The sequence below is a fragment of the Acomys minous genome (genome assembly GCF_964271855.1).
Source record: "Acomys minous genome assembly, chromosome: 9".
NCBI lineage: Eukaryota > Metazoa > Chordata > Mammalia > Rodentia > Muridae > Acomys > Acomys minous.
The window spans coordinates 120,603,002-120,621,982 of NC_140490.1; the positions used below are offsets into that span (position 1 = coordinate 120,603,002).

The following is an 18,981-nucleotide window of genomic DNA, read 5'->3' on the forward strand; positions in this document are numbered from 1 at the left end:
CTGCTGAGCAGGGAGGGATTTGCATTGGGCTCGGGGAGGACTTTTGATTCTACATCAGAGAATCTGGACTCATGGAATAAAACGTACAAATGCTCCAAGCTCTGGTGAGATCTCCAGGCACACTACCTGCCCAGCATCCCTATCCATGGTACTGAAATCCCCTGAAGGCTAGGCTCCTCCCCTTCCTTTGTCCTGAGTTGGCTTTTGAGACCCTGCCTCATCCATTTTCTAAAATGACAGATAAGCAGCATCGCAAAAATCACTGCCAATCAAGTTCTGATTCAATGCCATACTATTCCCAATATAAATATTGACCATGATGCTTCTTTACAAAACAAAAGGGAGGAGCTGTGGGACTGTAATAGCCCAGGGCTGTGGACAATGTGTTGAGGAAGTTTCAACCCCAGATCTCATAAAGAAGGGAGGAGCTGGCTACCTCCCTTCCCCAAACGTGGTGCCAGAAAGACACCACCATCAACCCTAGTAGGAATTTGTTACCCTGACAGCTATAAGGTTTCATTTCTTGTTTGACCTTATAAGAATTTTCTCCAGATCCTATAGCCTCAGAGTATGCAGATTAAGCATCTTCCAGTGCCCTAGGCAATGACACATGGCCTCACAAAATTTGCCCCTTAGACCATGGCCACTTCCCGAGAAGAATAAATATCCCCCACAATAATCTGAAACAGTTCTCTAAAGCTGTTCCCGGGTGTGTATATTTCCTGTACATTACCACTTACCAAGCTCCTCCACTGCACCCACCCATGCTCCCACACTCTAGGCCAGCTCGGTGCCAACAAGCCTGACTGCCGTAGGGAGGAAGCACACTTGGGGCAGGACTAGACAGCCAAGCCTCTTATCTCCTTTGATACTGCCTTCTAGGAAGAATAGTGTCTGGTTTCATTTTTTCCAGACCAAATAACCTTTATAACCTTAATTTAAAATTTTTCTAATAGGCTTTCTATAACTACTTTGGCCAACTGTCCCCACTGTTTTTATAGTCTCAAAAGCTGAATATATTAATACATTGTCCTAGATAGAGGATTGACGGAGTGCTTGTTGTGACTTTGTCAAATATTAATGATATGTCTTTAAGTGATGTTTATACCACCATAATCACATATTTGTAAGGAGGCTCAAACTCAAAAAGTCTTACTATTGAGAAAAGCAGTCGATAACCATTTCTTATACTTGATTGGTCTACTTCTAACTTCCTGTAGAGGCTTTGTGGCTTTTAAAATAATCTGTCACTTATTTTGTCATTGATGTTCCCTGAAGGATATCAACTGTGCTTTCTCCACGCTCTACTCCCATAGGCATTATATTTAACTTAATTGAAGATATTGATTAGTTGGTCCTTTTTCTCTAGAAGAAAAAATAATTTTGCAATAAGAAAATGCAGTTAATGTGCATGGGTAATTATGTCTCAACTTTTATAAGGTGATTATCTATAATTTGAAATCTTTATTTTATGTCTGTGATATAGGGTGGGCAAAGTGGTCATAGTTTTAGTCTTGGCAATTTTAAAAGGAAGTGAAATACATATAGGAAATATAATTTTATCTAGCCATTTTAATTATTTTAATGAAAATTATTCTTAGCCAATACACTGAAAAATTGTGTATATTAACAGTATAGAATGAGATGCATTGTCTAAAGTCATTAAAGATAAACATTTCCACAATGTATACATATATATACATATTAGCAATTTTATGTACTACACGGGGGAACACATATATTTCATATACTACATTGCATATATATTTTCACATGTGTATGCATGTGAATAATCACTGTATTATGCAAGGGTATGTTATCAATACATATTAAGTATTGAGCTTAAATGATACTTAAATCTGCAATGGTGAAATAATGGCATATATCTATATCTATATATCTTGGTTTAAAGGGTAATTGGATATAAGGCCCACTCAACAGGAAGGAATCAGTGCATAGTACTGTAAACTCAATAACTATGCATTGCTGGCGAAGACAAGAAAACTGGAAGTGAACCTACTTCTGCCACTTTCCAAATCCATCGTTATCTTTTACTGTATTCTAAGTACTTATCCTGATACCAGTACTAAAGTGTAGCTCTCACCTGTATAAAAAAAAAAAAAAAACTCGCCCCCACAATTAATTAATAATCCCTGTGCTGAAAAGCTCAGAGAATATCAAGGAAAAGGGAGCGGAAAGAATGTAAGAGCCTATGACTGTGGCTGTGGGGGACCTCCTCCCCCTGAATATGGTGCTAGAGTATCAAGTCTTTTCTTGGTAGTCCGCTATCCTTCCTCTGAGTGCCATTGGGCCTCCCCAACAAAGGGACATGGCCAAATATGGGGCACCAGAGTTCCTGTGAAAGTCAGTCCCCAGTCTCCACTTAGCTGTGGAGAATGTTCTGTCCATTGGCTAGATCTGGGTAGGGGTTTGATGATGGGTGAAAGTGGGAGGGAAGGAGAAATGGGAGGATGCATGGGATGGGATAGAAAATGAGATGTAATAGGAATTATTTTTAATTTTCAATAAAAATGTGTTATTATTAAAAAAAAGGATGTAAGAGCCATTGGATTAGGACATCTGTTGATCAGTTTTGATATTGTATCACACACAAACACACACACACGCACGCACGCACGCACGCACACGCACACGCACACGCACGCGCACACACACACGCACACACGCACACACATGCACACACATGCACACATGCACACGCGCACACTCACACACATTATATGTCAGGGAAGCAGCATCCACAAAACCTCCATGAAATGGTTCTTGTTGTCTAAATGAACTGAACAGTAAGAACACCAGTGAATATGCTAATACGATGGGGCACCCTCTCACAAGGGATCAGCTCTAAATGAAGAGCTGCTGGTCCTTAATGAGTATTGATAGAAAGATAACCAGTCTTCCCCTAACATGAACCCTCTAAATAATGATCTATTACCAAACGCCAGCCCTAAACACACATACTCATAGGCACATGAGTGCATGCACACATGTGGGACTCTGCTGGATAAGGTTGAAGTCTGACTTGCACGGATGACTGTCTCACTATCAGCCTGTGAAGGCAGGGTTCCCACTCGACCTGGTCAGGTAACCCCAGATTTCCTAAGGAGTGCCATATGGCCCTAACAAGGGACTTCATCAAGCGCAGGGAATTCCTGGAAGTACACCACCCTGTGCTGAGACCCTAGTCTACAGCAAATGGCCTTGATTTGTCCCCGGAAGGCATTCCCTTACACACAGAGGATAAGCGCTGTTTTCTCCATCTTGTGATAGAGCCCCATGTTCCTGACTATACATGAGGCACTGTACCACTGTGTGTAGATTAAGTATCCTGGCACTGTTAGCCCTAGGAATCAGACACATTCACCCTCAAAACCCCTCCCCACTGCCCAAGGCTTATCAATAAAGGCTGGCTGGCTTGTGGGGGTCATTCTCATGATCTCTTGCTTGCCATGACCGTCTGAGACTCCCATGTATTCCAGGGGAACCACCACTGAACACTTGGCTGTGAGGCAGCAATGGCGGAACTGCGTTCGCAGCCACTGGGGCCTGCTCCATCACCACAGCTGGCTAGGTGCTGACCACCGGTGAAGTACTGCCAGCCTGTGTCTCACCAGATCTGGCTGCCAGCAAGTTTCAGACATTTGCCTGCTTCTGCTACTGTGCTTGGCATAGCAGCTCAAACAAGGAACTGTAACACTTGGTATGATCATGGGTCTGTGGAGCTCCCGAGTCTCCATTGCCTTTTGAGACCTGCAGTCTCATTCTAAAAAGAGCTAAGCCATGACACCCTGTGGAAAACTCATTTTTCCGCCTCCTTCAGAAAGGGCAGAAACTTGGCCTGGAGCCCAGACTACAAGCCTCACCCTAAAGCATTCTAGCCACCGGTGATGGAGAAATGGAACGCTTGATCTTGAGGCACATCCAGTCTCTTCTGCAAGTGAGCAGCACCTGGGCTAACCCACAGGATGTGGACTCAGGACACCCCCACAGGATTCTGAAACAGACAGACAGACAGACAGACAGACAGACACACACACACACACACACACACACACACACACACACACACACCAGTGAATGAATTCATCAGGTTGTGTTTATATGTAAATATGTATATATACATTTCATTACATCTTTTTCATTAATCCTTTTTATATAGATACTTATTCCTAAACACATAGAATCAATTCAATCTGTGTAATGTCATTTGCATGCATGTTTTCAGGGTGAATAAATGTATGATAGCAGGTAACCAATTGATGTTTTCTCCCCTGGGAGAAGACTGGTTCTCCCAGTCTCAGGTTTCCTTAGTTTCTCATATTTCTATGTATGGGGTTGAGGCTTTGTGTACTTCCACAAATCAACATTAGCATGACTATTGGTGTCTTTATTCAGCTCAGGGTGAGGCTTTATGGATATAGATAAATCCTAGGAGATACAGTCTCACAGTGAACCACTTGATGTTCCAGACCTTACCTCTCTCTTCTGCAGTGATTCCTGAAACTATATTGTAAATTTTTCCTTGGGTACTAGGCTTCAGAACTCTGTGTTTTGATTATTGTGGTTTTCTGTAATGATCTCTGTCTCGGGCAAAGGAAAATTTCTTTGATGAGTTTTAAGGATTATGCTTATCTGTAAGTATAAGGACATACACGGAATGCATTCAGGAGTTCTGATGGTTTGATAAAGTGCTGCTTGTAGGTTTTACCCCCAGACTGACTGATTAATTTACTAGCCAAAGGGATTAGGATAGGGTTTCAAGACAGGTGGGCTTAATTTCCCTCTTGTTGCGTAGGTCTTATGTGCAATTAGAGAGCACTAAGACATGCATGCAATCGCACCCTTAGCTAGAGCCTTGCTGGGCTTCATAGCGTGGTAGAATAGGTCCTAAGTTCCTTCCTTTGGAAGACTGCAGGGTGCCTTCTTGTAACATGGAAACTAGTCCTCAGAGAGGAGGTACTCAGAGGGCTCTGGGCCCATGGTATGGAGTACATGGTATCTTTACCTATAGGGACTTACTTTCTACATCTGGAGGGCAACCAAGAGCAATAAAAATAACTTACAATGTTGTTGGTGTCTCTTGGACAGCCCCGACCAACAGTTCAAAAGAGGCGGAACTTGATTATTCCTAGAAAATGGGACTAATTATACAATAAATCGGATAGAGCTGGAAACAATCACACTGAGTGAGGTAACCTAGACCAAAAGACAAACACTGCATGTTTTCTCTCAGTTACGGATGTAAGGTTTGAATTGTCAGATATATACATTTCATTTTGAGTACCCATAAAGGTAACTTTACTTGACACCAGAGATAAATAAGTAAGTAAATAAGCTCAGTGTGAGGAATGGGTTACTCCTTTTGGTATTCTTAGCTAGTGAGGAGCTATCGTTCCCCCAACCTTACAGCACAGTGCCAATGTTCTCGGTTTCCTTCCAGAACTTGATGGTGGGAGCCACACACCTGAGTCGTAGGATATGAAGGACACGAGCTGGTACTAATCAGGAAGCCTCAGCTCTACTGGCTAGTTTTCATAGTGATGGAAGGTGCTGTGCATCCTACCGGAGGAAAAAAGCTTATCCCTCTGTGAACTTTGTGGGCTATAATAATGACAGGCCTAGAAAGACAACCACTGTTACGACATTGGTACAAAGCATGTGAGTGAGTTCCGTGTTCTGATTGGAGAAGCCCTGTTTCAGAAGACGAAACTCAAACCTGGTACAATTATCAGTTGAAGAACCAATGCATAAATGGGACATAGATTCTAGGGAAGAAACTAATAATACTATTTTGTTAAATGGACATGGTATCAAATGATCCTCTAATTACTTTTCATTATAATCCTAGGTTATTGCCTCTCTCAATGCTCACCAGTGAAAGTTCAATTTTCAGTGGATGGTGATAAACTGGAGACCTACAACCGGCCAAGATGAAGACCCTGGAGTTCTCAGCCCTGCATGGAGCATGTATACCACATCCCTTCCTGCCAAAGTCCAAGTATCATGCAGAAAAGGAAGCAGAAAGAGTGCAAGAGCCATGGGGATGGAAACAGTGTCTCAGATACACATGTGAACTCAGCAGTTACGACAGCATGGACAAGACTTGTGCAAGTCCAAGCCAGACCAAATCCAAGAACAGAGAGGACATGTGGCCGGAAACCTCAGCCCTTGGCAAGAAGCTGTGGGTAGCTGATAGCTCATGGTGGGGGGGGGAGGGGAGGGAGGGAGGGAGGGAAGGAGGGAGGGAGAGGGAGGGGGAGGTGGGGAAAGGAGGGAGAGGGAGGGAGGGAGGGAAGGAGGAGGAGGAGGAGGGAGAGGGAGAGGGAAGGGAGAAGGGAGGGCGAGGGAGGAGAGAGTTCTAAGAGGGTAGGTAGGTCAACCATGCTCTAGTGGATGACTAATTATCCACAAACATTTGGGCATGAAAGTATATTCTTCTTAATGGGGAAAAACACAAATATTGGGTACATTGGAAGGAGGATGTTTATTGAAAAAAATGAGGAAAGGGGAAAATATGGTGAAATATTATAGAAGGATGTAAAAGAACTACTTCTGAGCAGAGAAGAGAGTGAATATAGAGCAGACTGTGCTGTATCACAGTCTTAGAAGGCCTGGATGTACAGCCTCTACATCCCTGTTCCTCTAGTCTGCCCGGCTTCCAACTGTTACAACTTTAGGAAATTGATGTAGGAAGCAAGACAGAAAAAAAAAAAAGAAAGAAAGAAAGAAAGAAAGAAAGAAAGAAAGAAAGGAAATGCAACCCAAAGATCCAGATGGCAAGCACGAAGTAAAAGCATCACACAAAGTAAAATTCAAGGTTAAAATAGCAAGTTCAGTATTATATATTATAACAATTACAGTTCTGGAAAGGCACAAACTCAGACACTTATGCCATGCACCAGAAGCTTGTGATGTGGCTCCTGCCTCTGTTACTGATAACTCTGTGGTTTGCAGAATGTTTCTGCCTTTTCACACGTGTAGAATGGGAAGATTCTACAGATGAGAATATTAGCAGGATATTCATGAATAATGAATAAACTTATATATATGGTATTTGAGGTTACAGCTATTAGAAATACTAAAATAGAATTACATATTATTTTCCTCTAAGTACATAGAAACACCTAAGGAAGAAAATGAGGCATGCACATGATGTACATGGAAGACTTTACAGACGTCCAGAAGTTTCGGGATTGCATATATAAACCTGCTGCCATGAAAGCAACTCTAAAGAGGATGTGTATGTTTCAATCTGCACCCTATTTAATACCAAACATGGCTCTATGGCACAGGAGAAAACAGTCTGCTTGTGTAGAAATCATTGTTTTAGACCTAAGAGAAATTCTTAATATGATCTTGAAAGGGAAGTTGGCAGTTCTTATCTTCTCAATATATCTAGAAATTTAAAAAGGTTGATAATAAATAAAAATTTAAATAAAAGGAGAACAGGGCTAAGTAAATGATTTTAATATTGAGGTACTGGCTTCCAAGCAACCTTTAAAAGCTCCTGTTTATCTCAGTCTCTTGCTAGTAATGCAAGGACAATTCAGCAGGTGAGGTTTATAAGGTTGCACCTGCCATAAAATGGCCAAGTCATAAACCAAGTGTGTTCTTAAGTCAATGCCTCCAAAACCAGGAGGGGCCATCTCTGCTCACACACTTTACGCTGAGCTGTTGCACCCTAGGCTTTGAGGTGAGGGATGATAAATGTCCTGCAGAGTTGAGGTGAGACTCAATGCTGAGCTGAATATTCTGAGGCCAGTGGTGTTTCTGTGGATACATCTCTGTACCAGTGAGCTCGGGACAAAAGTATATAGTGATTTTGATACTTCTCTTTTTTAAAAGTTTAACATAAAAAAAAATGATTCAAACCCAGAGTGAAACCTGGTCTTCATGTTCTCCCAAGAGCAAATTCAATAGCTCTGCTAACTCTTAATGACCATCTAAAGGCACATTAGAATGTTTAGGTATTTACAAGACACGAATGCTCTCTTATGCTGACTCAAAACAAAACTCACATCACCCACTCACAGAATAAACTTGATAAGGGCATGCACAAAGATGTTTGCTGTGGAGGCTGCATTATCTGAAGCTCAGGGAATGTAGCAAACTTGAGTGTCCAAAAAGCATTTGTTGGCTCTTCTTGAACTATTTCATAGGTCACATTTACAGAAAAATAGAATAATTTGATGGTGAGCTTTAATATTTCTAACGATGTGGCACTAAGTGTCATCTACGTCTTGGTGTGAGAATCAAATGCCTGGCTTCTGGTTGTGACCGTGCTTACTGTCACGTAGCTGTTCTCTCTGTGTGGACACATTTCCTTTTGAAGAGAAGGTCTCTATGACTCAGGCACCAAACACAACTTGCATGTCTCTGGAAGCTTCTGTCATTTACAAGATATATACCTGCTCCCTCCCAACCCAGGCTTAAACAAGCTATAGCTCCATTTATCTATCTGTCATTTATCTATAATATATGTACATGTAATATATACATAAATATATACATGTATATGTGACATAAATACACACATATGTATGTGTGTGTGTGTGCGCGTGTGTGTATGTAACTGAGGTGCAAATCATGCAGGGAGTTGGAGGCATGCAGCTTTCTTAAAACATCACCTATGCTAGGTGCCTTTAAGTGACATGGCTGCTTTTAAGTCATCAACACTCCTATGAATAACCACACATCCATGCTCCTGTAGCCCTAATAAACTCATTGACTCACTAAGATGGACTTGGACAGAATTGCTTTTTTGGTCTGTCATTAGTACTAGATCTGGGTCGAATAAATGCTTGCTGTCGTCTTTACATTTCCATAGGAAAAGCCACACATTTGCTTAGCAGTAAAGATGGGACGTTTGTCTCCCATGTCTTGTGATATGGACTAAGCATAACTCCTATCTAGCTGCCCTGGGGCAGGCACTGTGTTCTTGTCTTTAGCCACAGTCTCCAGTCTCGCTTTTTTTGGCTTCAGCGGTTTTTTTGCTGTTCAACTTTGACAGTTTGGATGTCTGACTACCATCCCTTGGCTTGCCTGGTGTGCTAAGAGTCTGTCCTTCTGCCCCTCAGGTCTCAGGTTTCTGTCCAAATATCCCTGGGTGCAGACAGCCGCAGGCCACCACGTGAACGATAGCTTCCCCAGCTTCCTCTAAGACTTCTGTTTTTATATCCGCCCAGTGTATCATCTTATCTCTACTTTTTCTGAATTAAAATATAATTTCAAGGAAGACAGAAAATTTTGTATTATTTTCTTTAGCCATTGTATCCTAATGAAAATGTAGAGATTTTCTCAGTCAGTCCATAGGAAACTTTCAAACATACATGCTTAGTTAGACAACTGTTGTCTTTACATTTTACTGACTTACGTGAAATCATGTACAATGTTTTAATTATTTAGGAAATATATAATCAGATTCATATGATTTCAAACGACCCAGGTAGTTGGTAAGTTATACTTTAAAAGCTCTATTGAATCATTTGTCCAGTTTTAATCTAATTATTCTGATTCTAAAGTATTCAATGTAGATATTTTTCACATCTTTCTCTGAAAAGAAAATAGTCTATACTCTTTTCAAGTGATGGTATTTCCTTATTAACAGCAACACATTCTATTTCCAGGCTCTATATATGGCAGAGAGCACACTGTAATTTACAATGATAAAAATTCCATTACAATCAGTTCTGGGTTACCTTTTTGATTACCTGTCTACTCTATGCAACGTGGTGAGAATCAGGAATAGATAATTATTGCCGTTGTTGCGCTAATAACTACCAGGTAACCATTCATTATAGGTCTTTATGTGATGATGGTTATTCCTACGTTACCGACAGGGAAATAGAACAGGTGTGTTACTTACATTTAGAGCCTGATGAAGATGACCCACCAACAGCAGATCTGGATCCCCCCTTCATGGAAAAGACTCCTTTACCCCTGCGCGTGGTGGTGACTGCCACTCTGGGACGCTTAAGTGGGATGACGGCTCGGGGAGGCGGAGGCACACGCCCATGGTAATCAAACAACCTTCGCAAACACAGATCGTTGAAAGTTGGTAAGATGCTTAAATATTATATGAAACATGGATTATTCAGGTGACGTTCTAGTAAAATGTTATGGCAAATGTTTACTATTTGGACAAGGTATTTATCAGTCAGTGTATTTTTCAGAAAGCAACAAAATGCTCTCTCTGCTTGCTAGAATTTGACATGGCTCTCAACTTTCGTAACATATGGAAGGGCTCTGCTCTGATAGCTGTATGAAATCTGTCCAACTCAAGCTGACTTTTGTCCCCTGATATATTTCCTTAACAAACAAATTTACCCTAATACTGAACATATACCATCTTGTACCCTGGAAACTTATATTGCACTGAGTGTGGAATGGTTGCACAAAATCATGAACAAAGCGGCAAACAGAGTCCTCAGCGTAGATGGAAGGAAGTATACGGACCATGTCAGAATGATGCCCAGCCTCCTAAGGACCCACCTCTGACCAAGGCTGGGTTTAAAGAAAACAGAATTAGCACGGGGGTTCAAATATGTTGGCTGTATCATTAGAAGGAACTGATAATTAGAACATGCCATTATTCTGACTGTTTTCCAGGAATGTAAATTAAAATAAAGTCATTTGTAGAGTTAGCTACTAACATGTTTTTTAGCTGAAAAGAAAATCAATAAAATTCCTACTCTGACTAAAAGAAAAAAATGATTTTACCACAAAATATATTTCCATCAAACACCAAAAGGAATAAAAGTATGTGGATGTTAGCTCACATAGAGAAATATGTGAGTCATATGATTTATTCTGCATACTTATATGCATCAACATTTTATATGATAGCATATTTGAGAAGCATAACAGCTTAGTGACAAAATGCTAGGTTATACTTACTCATTAATTTTTAAAATACGTACTAACAAACAAGATATATAGTTATATTACCCAGAACAAAAGAAAAGGCATTGTTGATTTATATTCATGATTGTTATATATTTTATTTTTGATAACATTATATGAATTTTAATTTTGCAACTGATTTAAAGCAGTCAATGAATAAATCAATGTGACATTCAGAGAATAAGACAATATAAAATTCAGAGAAGAGAAACTAGAATAGGAAAAACATAATTAAAACTTTTCTACAAGAAGTTTTTCATAAAAGAATATCTGTGTACATATGCTTCTGAAAATATAACACTCTTTTGGGAAAATAATACATGAAACATAATAAAAGTATAAAATTGTTTTCACTGGTCTGGTAAAAATCCATTTATAGATATTGCATGATAAAATAAAAGGGTAATGTTTAAGTTTAAAAAGGAAACTTTTAACACAAAGACCATCTCCTACATGCCTAGAAAGGAAGTCAAATGTGACAGAGGTCCAGAGGGGCCCTATGTTGTGAGAACTGTCAAAGTCCAATAGAGCCGAGGACCTGCTGGCAAAGAGCAGTGGATGTCAGCACACCAGGGTTTTCTTCAAAGTCTACACCTGGATGAGGAAGAAAGGGTTGTGAATATAATCCACACCAACAGAGAGCTGGGAAGCAGAAGGGTCAAGAAAATTTGCCCCTCATTTCAATCACAAAACAAAGTGTACATTACTTATTTATAAGGTGAAATCACAGAGGTCCCTAAGTCAGTGGACCAAAACACAATACCCAAGGCTATCAGGAAAAGGAAAATATGACATCTAGCTCATCTTCAGGTCAGAAATTACCATTTGAGGTAAGAGATTTCCCTATGTTTTCACATGCATTGAGGAGGTTCACTAAGTAAGAAAACCTAATAATTGGGTGGAGGAAATCCCCAGAGCACAAAGAGATACACAGAGAGGTAAGAACTCTGTGGTGGATGTGCTGAGCAAATGAGCTTCCATAGTCACTGCCGTTCCAATTACCATGCCCTCCAACCCTTAGCAATGTCTTCTCGGCCCCTGAAACACCTGTCGATGTTTTATAGCACTCTCTATGTGCTGCGTTCCAGAATCTTTGTCTAGTGCTGGGTCTTCGCTCCTCTCATCTCTCAAAGGCAAGTGGCTTTCTTCAAAGAATCCCTTGGGATTTTCACCAACTCCATTGCCACTCTGATGTGACTGTAGGAATCCTAAGTGTTTTTGAAATCATATGTGACACACTAACGAGATGAAAAGGAGGCATGGACACCTCAAGTGTGGGCAAAATTCTCATTTTTATAATATCTAATGCCAGTGGAAGCTGTCTTAAATATCTCTGGACACATTTGAGTTTATTTCAAATATAAGGAAGGACATTGGGCTCTAATGCATAAAATTTAACATGACAGATGGGAAGGGGTCAGTTTTTCTGGCCTTGGGAGTTGGGCTAAGGTTTCTAAATACAGAGGGTAGTATATGTGGGGGGCAGGTGAGGAAGAAGGAAACAAACTTTTTTTCAACAGAAAAATTTATCTACAGTAAATTAAATTAGTTTATCTTTATAAATAGCACTGGGAATTAGGACAGCTCATTTGAAATTACAGGCTGAATACAGAAACTACAGCCAGCACAATGCGATGGAATCAGACTTTCAAAGGTTGGTTCAAATCCTTTAAATGGCTTCTATCATCACTGTATAATTTCACTCATTCTCACAAGTACATTTCTACTCCTTTCCTTTAGGTATCCTTAATTTTCCCTAATAGTGGTTATTATTAGGTTATTATAGAAAAAAGTGTCTTCTAATACTTGTTGAATAGATAAGGGTTATTATGAAGCCGAACATATAATTGTTCCTTTCCCAAAGTTAATTTTAAAACGAATGCTTGAAAACTCTTTCTTCTACTTGCCAGTGAAATAAATGTAATAAGAGTTAGTGTAAGTACAGTCCTTAGAAGAATTTTCAGAGTTCTTTACAGAAAAATTTACAAGTTTCAAGTCAACTTATTGTGTGTGACTCTTATTTGCTTTAAATAAAAATAGAGATTGATGATAGTATTTCTAAGCAAAAGTTAAAAGATGATAAGCCTAATTTTGGTTGATAAGATTGTCGTAGCTTGTCTCTTAGAAGGAGATTAGTTTTCATCCCTTCTCATCAAGGCAGGTGTGCTATGGATAAAAGTGATTTAGTGCCATATTAACATAGGTATAGAAAGCGAATATAACCTTCCTCTCTCTGAGAATAGTTTATTGCTAGGCTTTAGCAATAATGGTGTTTGGGGAAATATATAAACAAAGCCCATGTCCCTCAACTTTTTCCAATGGGGCAAATGCTATAGTCTTCTGAGTTCTCCCTTTATCTATTTATACCTTTTTCCCATAACCAAAACTATAGCATATATATATAAACATAAACAAAAGATATATCTGTCTGCTATATTAAAAAATTTCTCAAGCTTCCTAAATGACTTTATTTATGTTTTTGATGCATTTATTTTTTTAAATATAAGCTCTACTAAATAAAAGCCAAGTTGGTGAGGGTTTTTTGTTAATAACTAGTAAGATTTCAAAAATTAAAAAAAAAGAGGTTGAAGGCTAAAAGTTTAAAATGTGCATATATTTTATAACCAAGTGATAAACTTTCAATGATAATTTCAAGAGCTTTGATAAATATCCATTTGATCCTAAATTTCCCTCTTGAAAATACTTATTTCTTTTCTCTACTCATGAATCAAACTTTTTTTTGCAATATAGTTATTGCTAACAAAATGTAATATGGAGTAGAAGCTGCTCAGAGGCTGGCTTCTCATAGCACTATCTTTGCTGTATCCTGTTTCATCCTTAAACTCTACTTTAAGCACACTTGACTTCAGACAAAGTCCATTAGACAAGTTAAAATGCTCATTTCATTTATAAGAAGGTCTACATACAAAATCAAAACAAATTATTCTCAGAAGTCACCACTATGAGGTGGGCAATTTTATTGCTTTTATTTATTTTTTATTAATTACTAAACTTCTATAAAGTTTTCAGTTTGGTTCCTCTTGTTTGTATGCAAATATTTCCTGACCTTGCTTTCAAAGGCAAATAGTTGCAAATTTGAATGACCATTTCTGCAGGTTTTCACTTTAATGTAATTTAATGTAAACTGTAGTACTTTTTATTTAGCTCATTAATACAGGGTCAGAATATTCCAGAATTGAACACTGACCATTTTCAATCATTTTATCAATATACAGCTTGTGTATATTGTGAAACATGCATGTTAGGTTTGTTGTTGTTGTTGTTGTTTTTGTCTTACAGAACTTTATTCTTCACTAGTGTGTATAAAGTACTTGGTGGTTTTTTGTTTGTTTGTTTTTGTTTTGTATGTGTGTGTTTTTTGTTTTTTGGGCATTTTTTTTTTTGGTGGCACTAAAGTAAGTATTGGATTAAACTGCCAATTACTCAGAAACTGAAGACATTTTCTGTGAGCACTCGGCATGCTTGGGGCAAATCTCTTTTTACTTTACTTGCAAGCATATTTAGGTCAATGCTTGGTTCTCCTAATATACAACTGCCTGCATTCAGCTGTATCAACTTTCCTTAAAGAAAATACCAGTGAAGGCTGAAAAAATATTAGATATTTGCTTTTTTTCAATGCAATACTCAGAGTAAGTACAAGAAAAAACTATGTCTGGGCCCGAGTCACCCAATTACATTAACACCCCCGAACATGCAGACGTGGGGTGGAAATATGAACATCTATGAATCACGTATGAAGCCGTTGCCTCTGAAGGGCGACCTCCCTGCAGCCACAGGTGGGGTTGTGGTTCCCCGGGACCATGTTTCTGCAGTGCGAGTTTCCGGCTTCCCATTTGACTGGGTATGCTAGAACAGGAATTCAACATGGATCAGGAAAACGAAACATTTGTTAGGCCTACCGTTGGTACTATCACCTCTGCTTTGATTCTCTACCCTGGCAATAGCAGTTTATTCCAACAGCAGCAGGAGGATCCAGCTGGAAGGACTTGTGTCATTTGTTTCTTCACACACCCTCCAAGACACGTATAGCAGTGCTCCTCCTTGTAGGTCCTATTCATGGCTTTAGCTCAGCAAGGCCCATTTTGTACAGTCAATTTAAATATCAGCAAGTGCCTTGCTTCTTGGGATTGCTAATTTGATTATGCTAAAATGTTTTTGTTTTGCCCTTTCAGATTCTTAATTCTTATTTAGCAAAGATTTTTTTTTAAGCAAGTGTCTCTGCTAAACATAACCAGTGTCATTTATTTAATTTTTTCCTAAACAAAGAAGCATGATCTTAAGAAATAACACCACGCTCATTTCACTATCTCTCTGCAGGAGTGCTGAGCTACAACTGAAATGCCAATCAAAGGCATGACCATGGCCTGTGATGGAACCACTCTCGCGTGATGATCTTATTGCCTTGATGTGTAGACATGGCCACACAAATGGCAGTATAACACACATTTACCATCATTGTTAATGTTGTTAATTTATGCCAACATTTGACCTTGATTCAGCACTGGAAACATAGTAGGAATATTGCTAGTTATTACATAATTTTACAAATGAAAAACAAGAATGTAACAAACAGCAGGTTTTGCCATATTAAGTAACATACCCCAGTTTGCAGTACTGTACAAAATATTTGGGGAAAGCCTACATAAACACAAGCTGAGCATATCGTAGGCAGAATAATTGTTTGACTGCTGCCATGCCTCCAGGTCCATGTATCTCGTCCAGCCCTTCTTGGTTGGTTTCCCTTTGTGGGATTCTGTGTTTACAGGGAGCTAAGCCACTACTGGCAGATGCTTATGTCTCTCTTAGCCAAGTGTTTGAAAAGAGGAAGAGAAACTAATGAGAGCACATACTGTTTGGATAGCCTGTTAGTAACATAATCATGATTACCTACTGCATACTTAGAAGCGAAACACATTGTATATCAGACAAGCAAGTAACATTGAAAATTGGCTGTAGTTAGTTTTTTTTGTGTATGCAGTGGAAAGTCCTCAGAGAACTGCAGGCTCCATAATATTTTGACTGCATAAGGTCCTCAGTCTTTGCAAAGTAAGGTCTATTTTCCACCTTCCACCTTAGATAACTATTTTATAAACAGTAAAATAGATATCTATCCTTTTTAATTAAATAAAAAACTAATTAATTACGTGTGTGTGTGTGTGAGAAAGAGAGAGAGGGAGAGAGAAAGACAGAGAGACAGAGAGGGAGGGAGGGGAGGAGGGAGGAAGAGAGACGGGGGAGGAGAGGAAGAAGAGGAAGTGTGTGCCACATGTACTGAAGTCAGAGGACAACTCTGTGGAATCAGTCCTCTTTGTCTGTCTTTCTGTGGGTCCTGGTAATTGAACAAAAGCTGCCAGGCTTGCATAGAAGACGCCTTTACCTACTGACCCATCTCACCAAGGCGTCTGTATCTTGTCTTTAACAATGAGAAAACTGCATATTGGATATTTTACAAGCTCAGAAGTCTTAGTGTCAAACATGTTTGCTACCTTATAAAACAAAAATCATTTAAATTGAAATTCACTTAGAAAATACTTAGAAAAGGGACCAACACAATGTAATTTTATGTAATTTTGATATACCATTAGATAACATACATTAATTGAAAACTTATTCAGTGTAATTAAGACAATGTTTTGTATCCTCATTAAATTCCAGCAGGGAATAGTTTTAAAACTATCAAAGGTTTCATCAAATATTTCAGAGAGAAACTCAGAGTTTTTGAAATGCTAGTAAATTGAAAGCTTTTTTTCTGTTTATTTTTTTATTTAAATAATTTATTGAGATTACATCTTGATTGTTATCCTCTCGCTTGTATCTTCCCATTCCCCCCTCCCTCCCTCTTTCATCCTAGTCCCCTCCCCTAGGTCTGTGACAGAAGGGGACCTCCTCCACCACCATATGATCACAGCCTATCAGGTCTCATCCTGGTAGCCTGCTTACCCTTCCTCTGAGTGCCACTAGGCCTCCCCACCAAGGGGAGGTGGTCAAATAGCAGGCACCAGAGTTCTTGTCAGACTCAGTCCCTGCTCTCCACACAACTGTGGAGAATGTTCTGTTCACTGGCTAGATCTGAATAGGGGTTCTAAGGTTTACTGCATGCATTGCCCTTGGTTGGTAAAATAGTTTGAGCAGATTCCCCCCTGGGGTCTGCAAGGTCATGCTTTTAATCCCCTCACTCAGGAGGCAGAGGCAGGAGGATCTCTATGAGTTCGAGGCCAGCCTGGTCTACAAAGTGAGTCCAGGACTGCCAAAGATACACAGAGAAACCTTGTCTCAAAACAAAACAAAACACCCAATAACAACAACAACAAACTATCAAAAGTTAGAGTTTTCCAAAAAAGGTATGGGAGAGAGAGCTGAGCTGGATGTGAGAGGGCCCAGGGAACTCAGTTCAGTCTGGGAGTAGTATTTCCAATGCGCCCTAAGACATGAAGTCAAGTGAAGGAGACGGTCAGAGTTCTGAGGTGGAACAGCACACAGAGAGGACACATGGTTGTCTTGTGGAAATGAAATATTCTTCATAAGTGGGAAGGAAACCCTCAAGGGATCACGAGGCTCCTTTGCCCTTGGGATCTATTAACTCACAAAAGCCCAAATCAGCTGTGTGTGACAAATGGATAAACAGACAAATGAAGGGATACGTACAATAAGGCAAGCATTTCCCCCTGACTTTAACTACAAGTACTATTAAAACAAAGGCATCCAGGGACTTAGATAAAAACCAGGGGAAAGGTTTTTAGTAGGTGATAAAGGGCAAAGGAGCCTAGTGATCCTTTGCAATAGGTCTGCATATCCAAAGATCTTGAAAGGAGACAGTGCACAATTAGAATGAGGCATTTGGGCTGATGTAGCCTCAAAAACAACCATGGTAGCTCACAGAGCACAAGACCGATATTTGCTCCAGATCCTAAGTCACCTGATGAAAGGACACATGTCTCTTCTCTGTGGAATGGTTTTGATAAATTTTACATAAAGACATAAAACAAATTCTCATTGTCATTTGCCCCTGGACTTTTAGTGCAGAGCCTCAAAGGATTTGTGGAGTTCTGTTGAGCTGCTGGCTCTAATCAATTCAATGTGTCAGAAAGGTGGATGGGTTTTAGGTGTTGTGTCCTTCCTTCCTTCCTTCCTTCCTTCCTTCCTTCCTTCCTTTCTTCCTTCCTTCCTGAGTCATATTAACTCTCAACTTTGAGAATTCTAAGTCAACAATTGGTCTAGAAAATAATTAAATGTTTAAGATGTTATTCAAATATTACCAACGAAAATTTTGGCTTCAGCAACTCTAATGTTCAATTCTAATTCCAAGACCTACTGCATGTCAACATATATAACAATACTAAGAAAATATAAATATATCTGTGTGACAGTTGTAGAAACTTCACATTTTAAATTTGCAATCATAAAATCTTATTTCAAGTATTTTAATTAATAGCTTCACTAAGTAAAATGCATAACATAGAAGATAATACAGGTTACTGAAAAGAAGATGAAAAATTCACATACCGATTGTAGAAATCATCTCTGTAGTAATCATAGTCAAAGACATAACCACTAAGGATGAAAAAAAAAAAGAGCAGCAGTCAGTATGTATTTATACCATGTTTGTTTTAATATTCACTTTTTATTTTATTGCAAGAATAAACAAAATGGTTACTTTATACCAACACATTTTAATGTTATTAGCTTATAAAGGGCATTATGAGATCAAATAATGTTCAATTTCCTATATTATATCAGACTATCATTACAGATTGGCAATTTATGGTATTAAAATGGGTTCAACACATGAATTTCAGTGATGAGGCTGTTAAGCCCAGCTTCCTAGAGAATAGAAAGCGAGGACTACCTACATCTATTTGGATAATGATCTTCTGTGAGGCACTTTATATGCATTTTAATTTTAGTCAACAAAATTACTCTGTTGTATAATGTAACTACAGTATAGAAGACCCATGTGGTCAACTGAATTCATTTTGTTCTCTGTGTAATACCCCTGGCTGACCTGGACTCACGTTGTAGACTAGGCTGGCCTCGAAC

The 18,981-nt window shown here is 39.2% G+C and overlaps 1 protein-coding gene across 7 annotated transcripts in view; it reads right to left on the minus strand.

The window, feature by feature from the left end:
- Positions 1–18,981, minus strand: part of RALYL (RALY RNA binding protein like) — a 651,644-nt gene that overhangs the window by 74,137 nt on the left and 558,526 nt on the right. For all 7 annotated transcript variants that reach the window (XM_084796699.1, XM_084796698.1, XM_084796700.1 and 4 more), the window contains 2 exons: positions 18,448–18,495; positions 9,887–10,050 (listed from right to left, as the gene is read on the minus strand). In XM_084796699.1, coding sequence (XP_084652825.1) covers positions 9,887–10,050; positions 18,448–18,495 — 212 coding nt within the window. The remainder of the gene's footprint in view (positions 1–9,886; positions 10,051–18,447; positions 18,496–18,981) is intronic.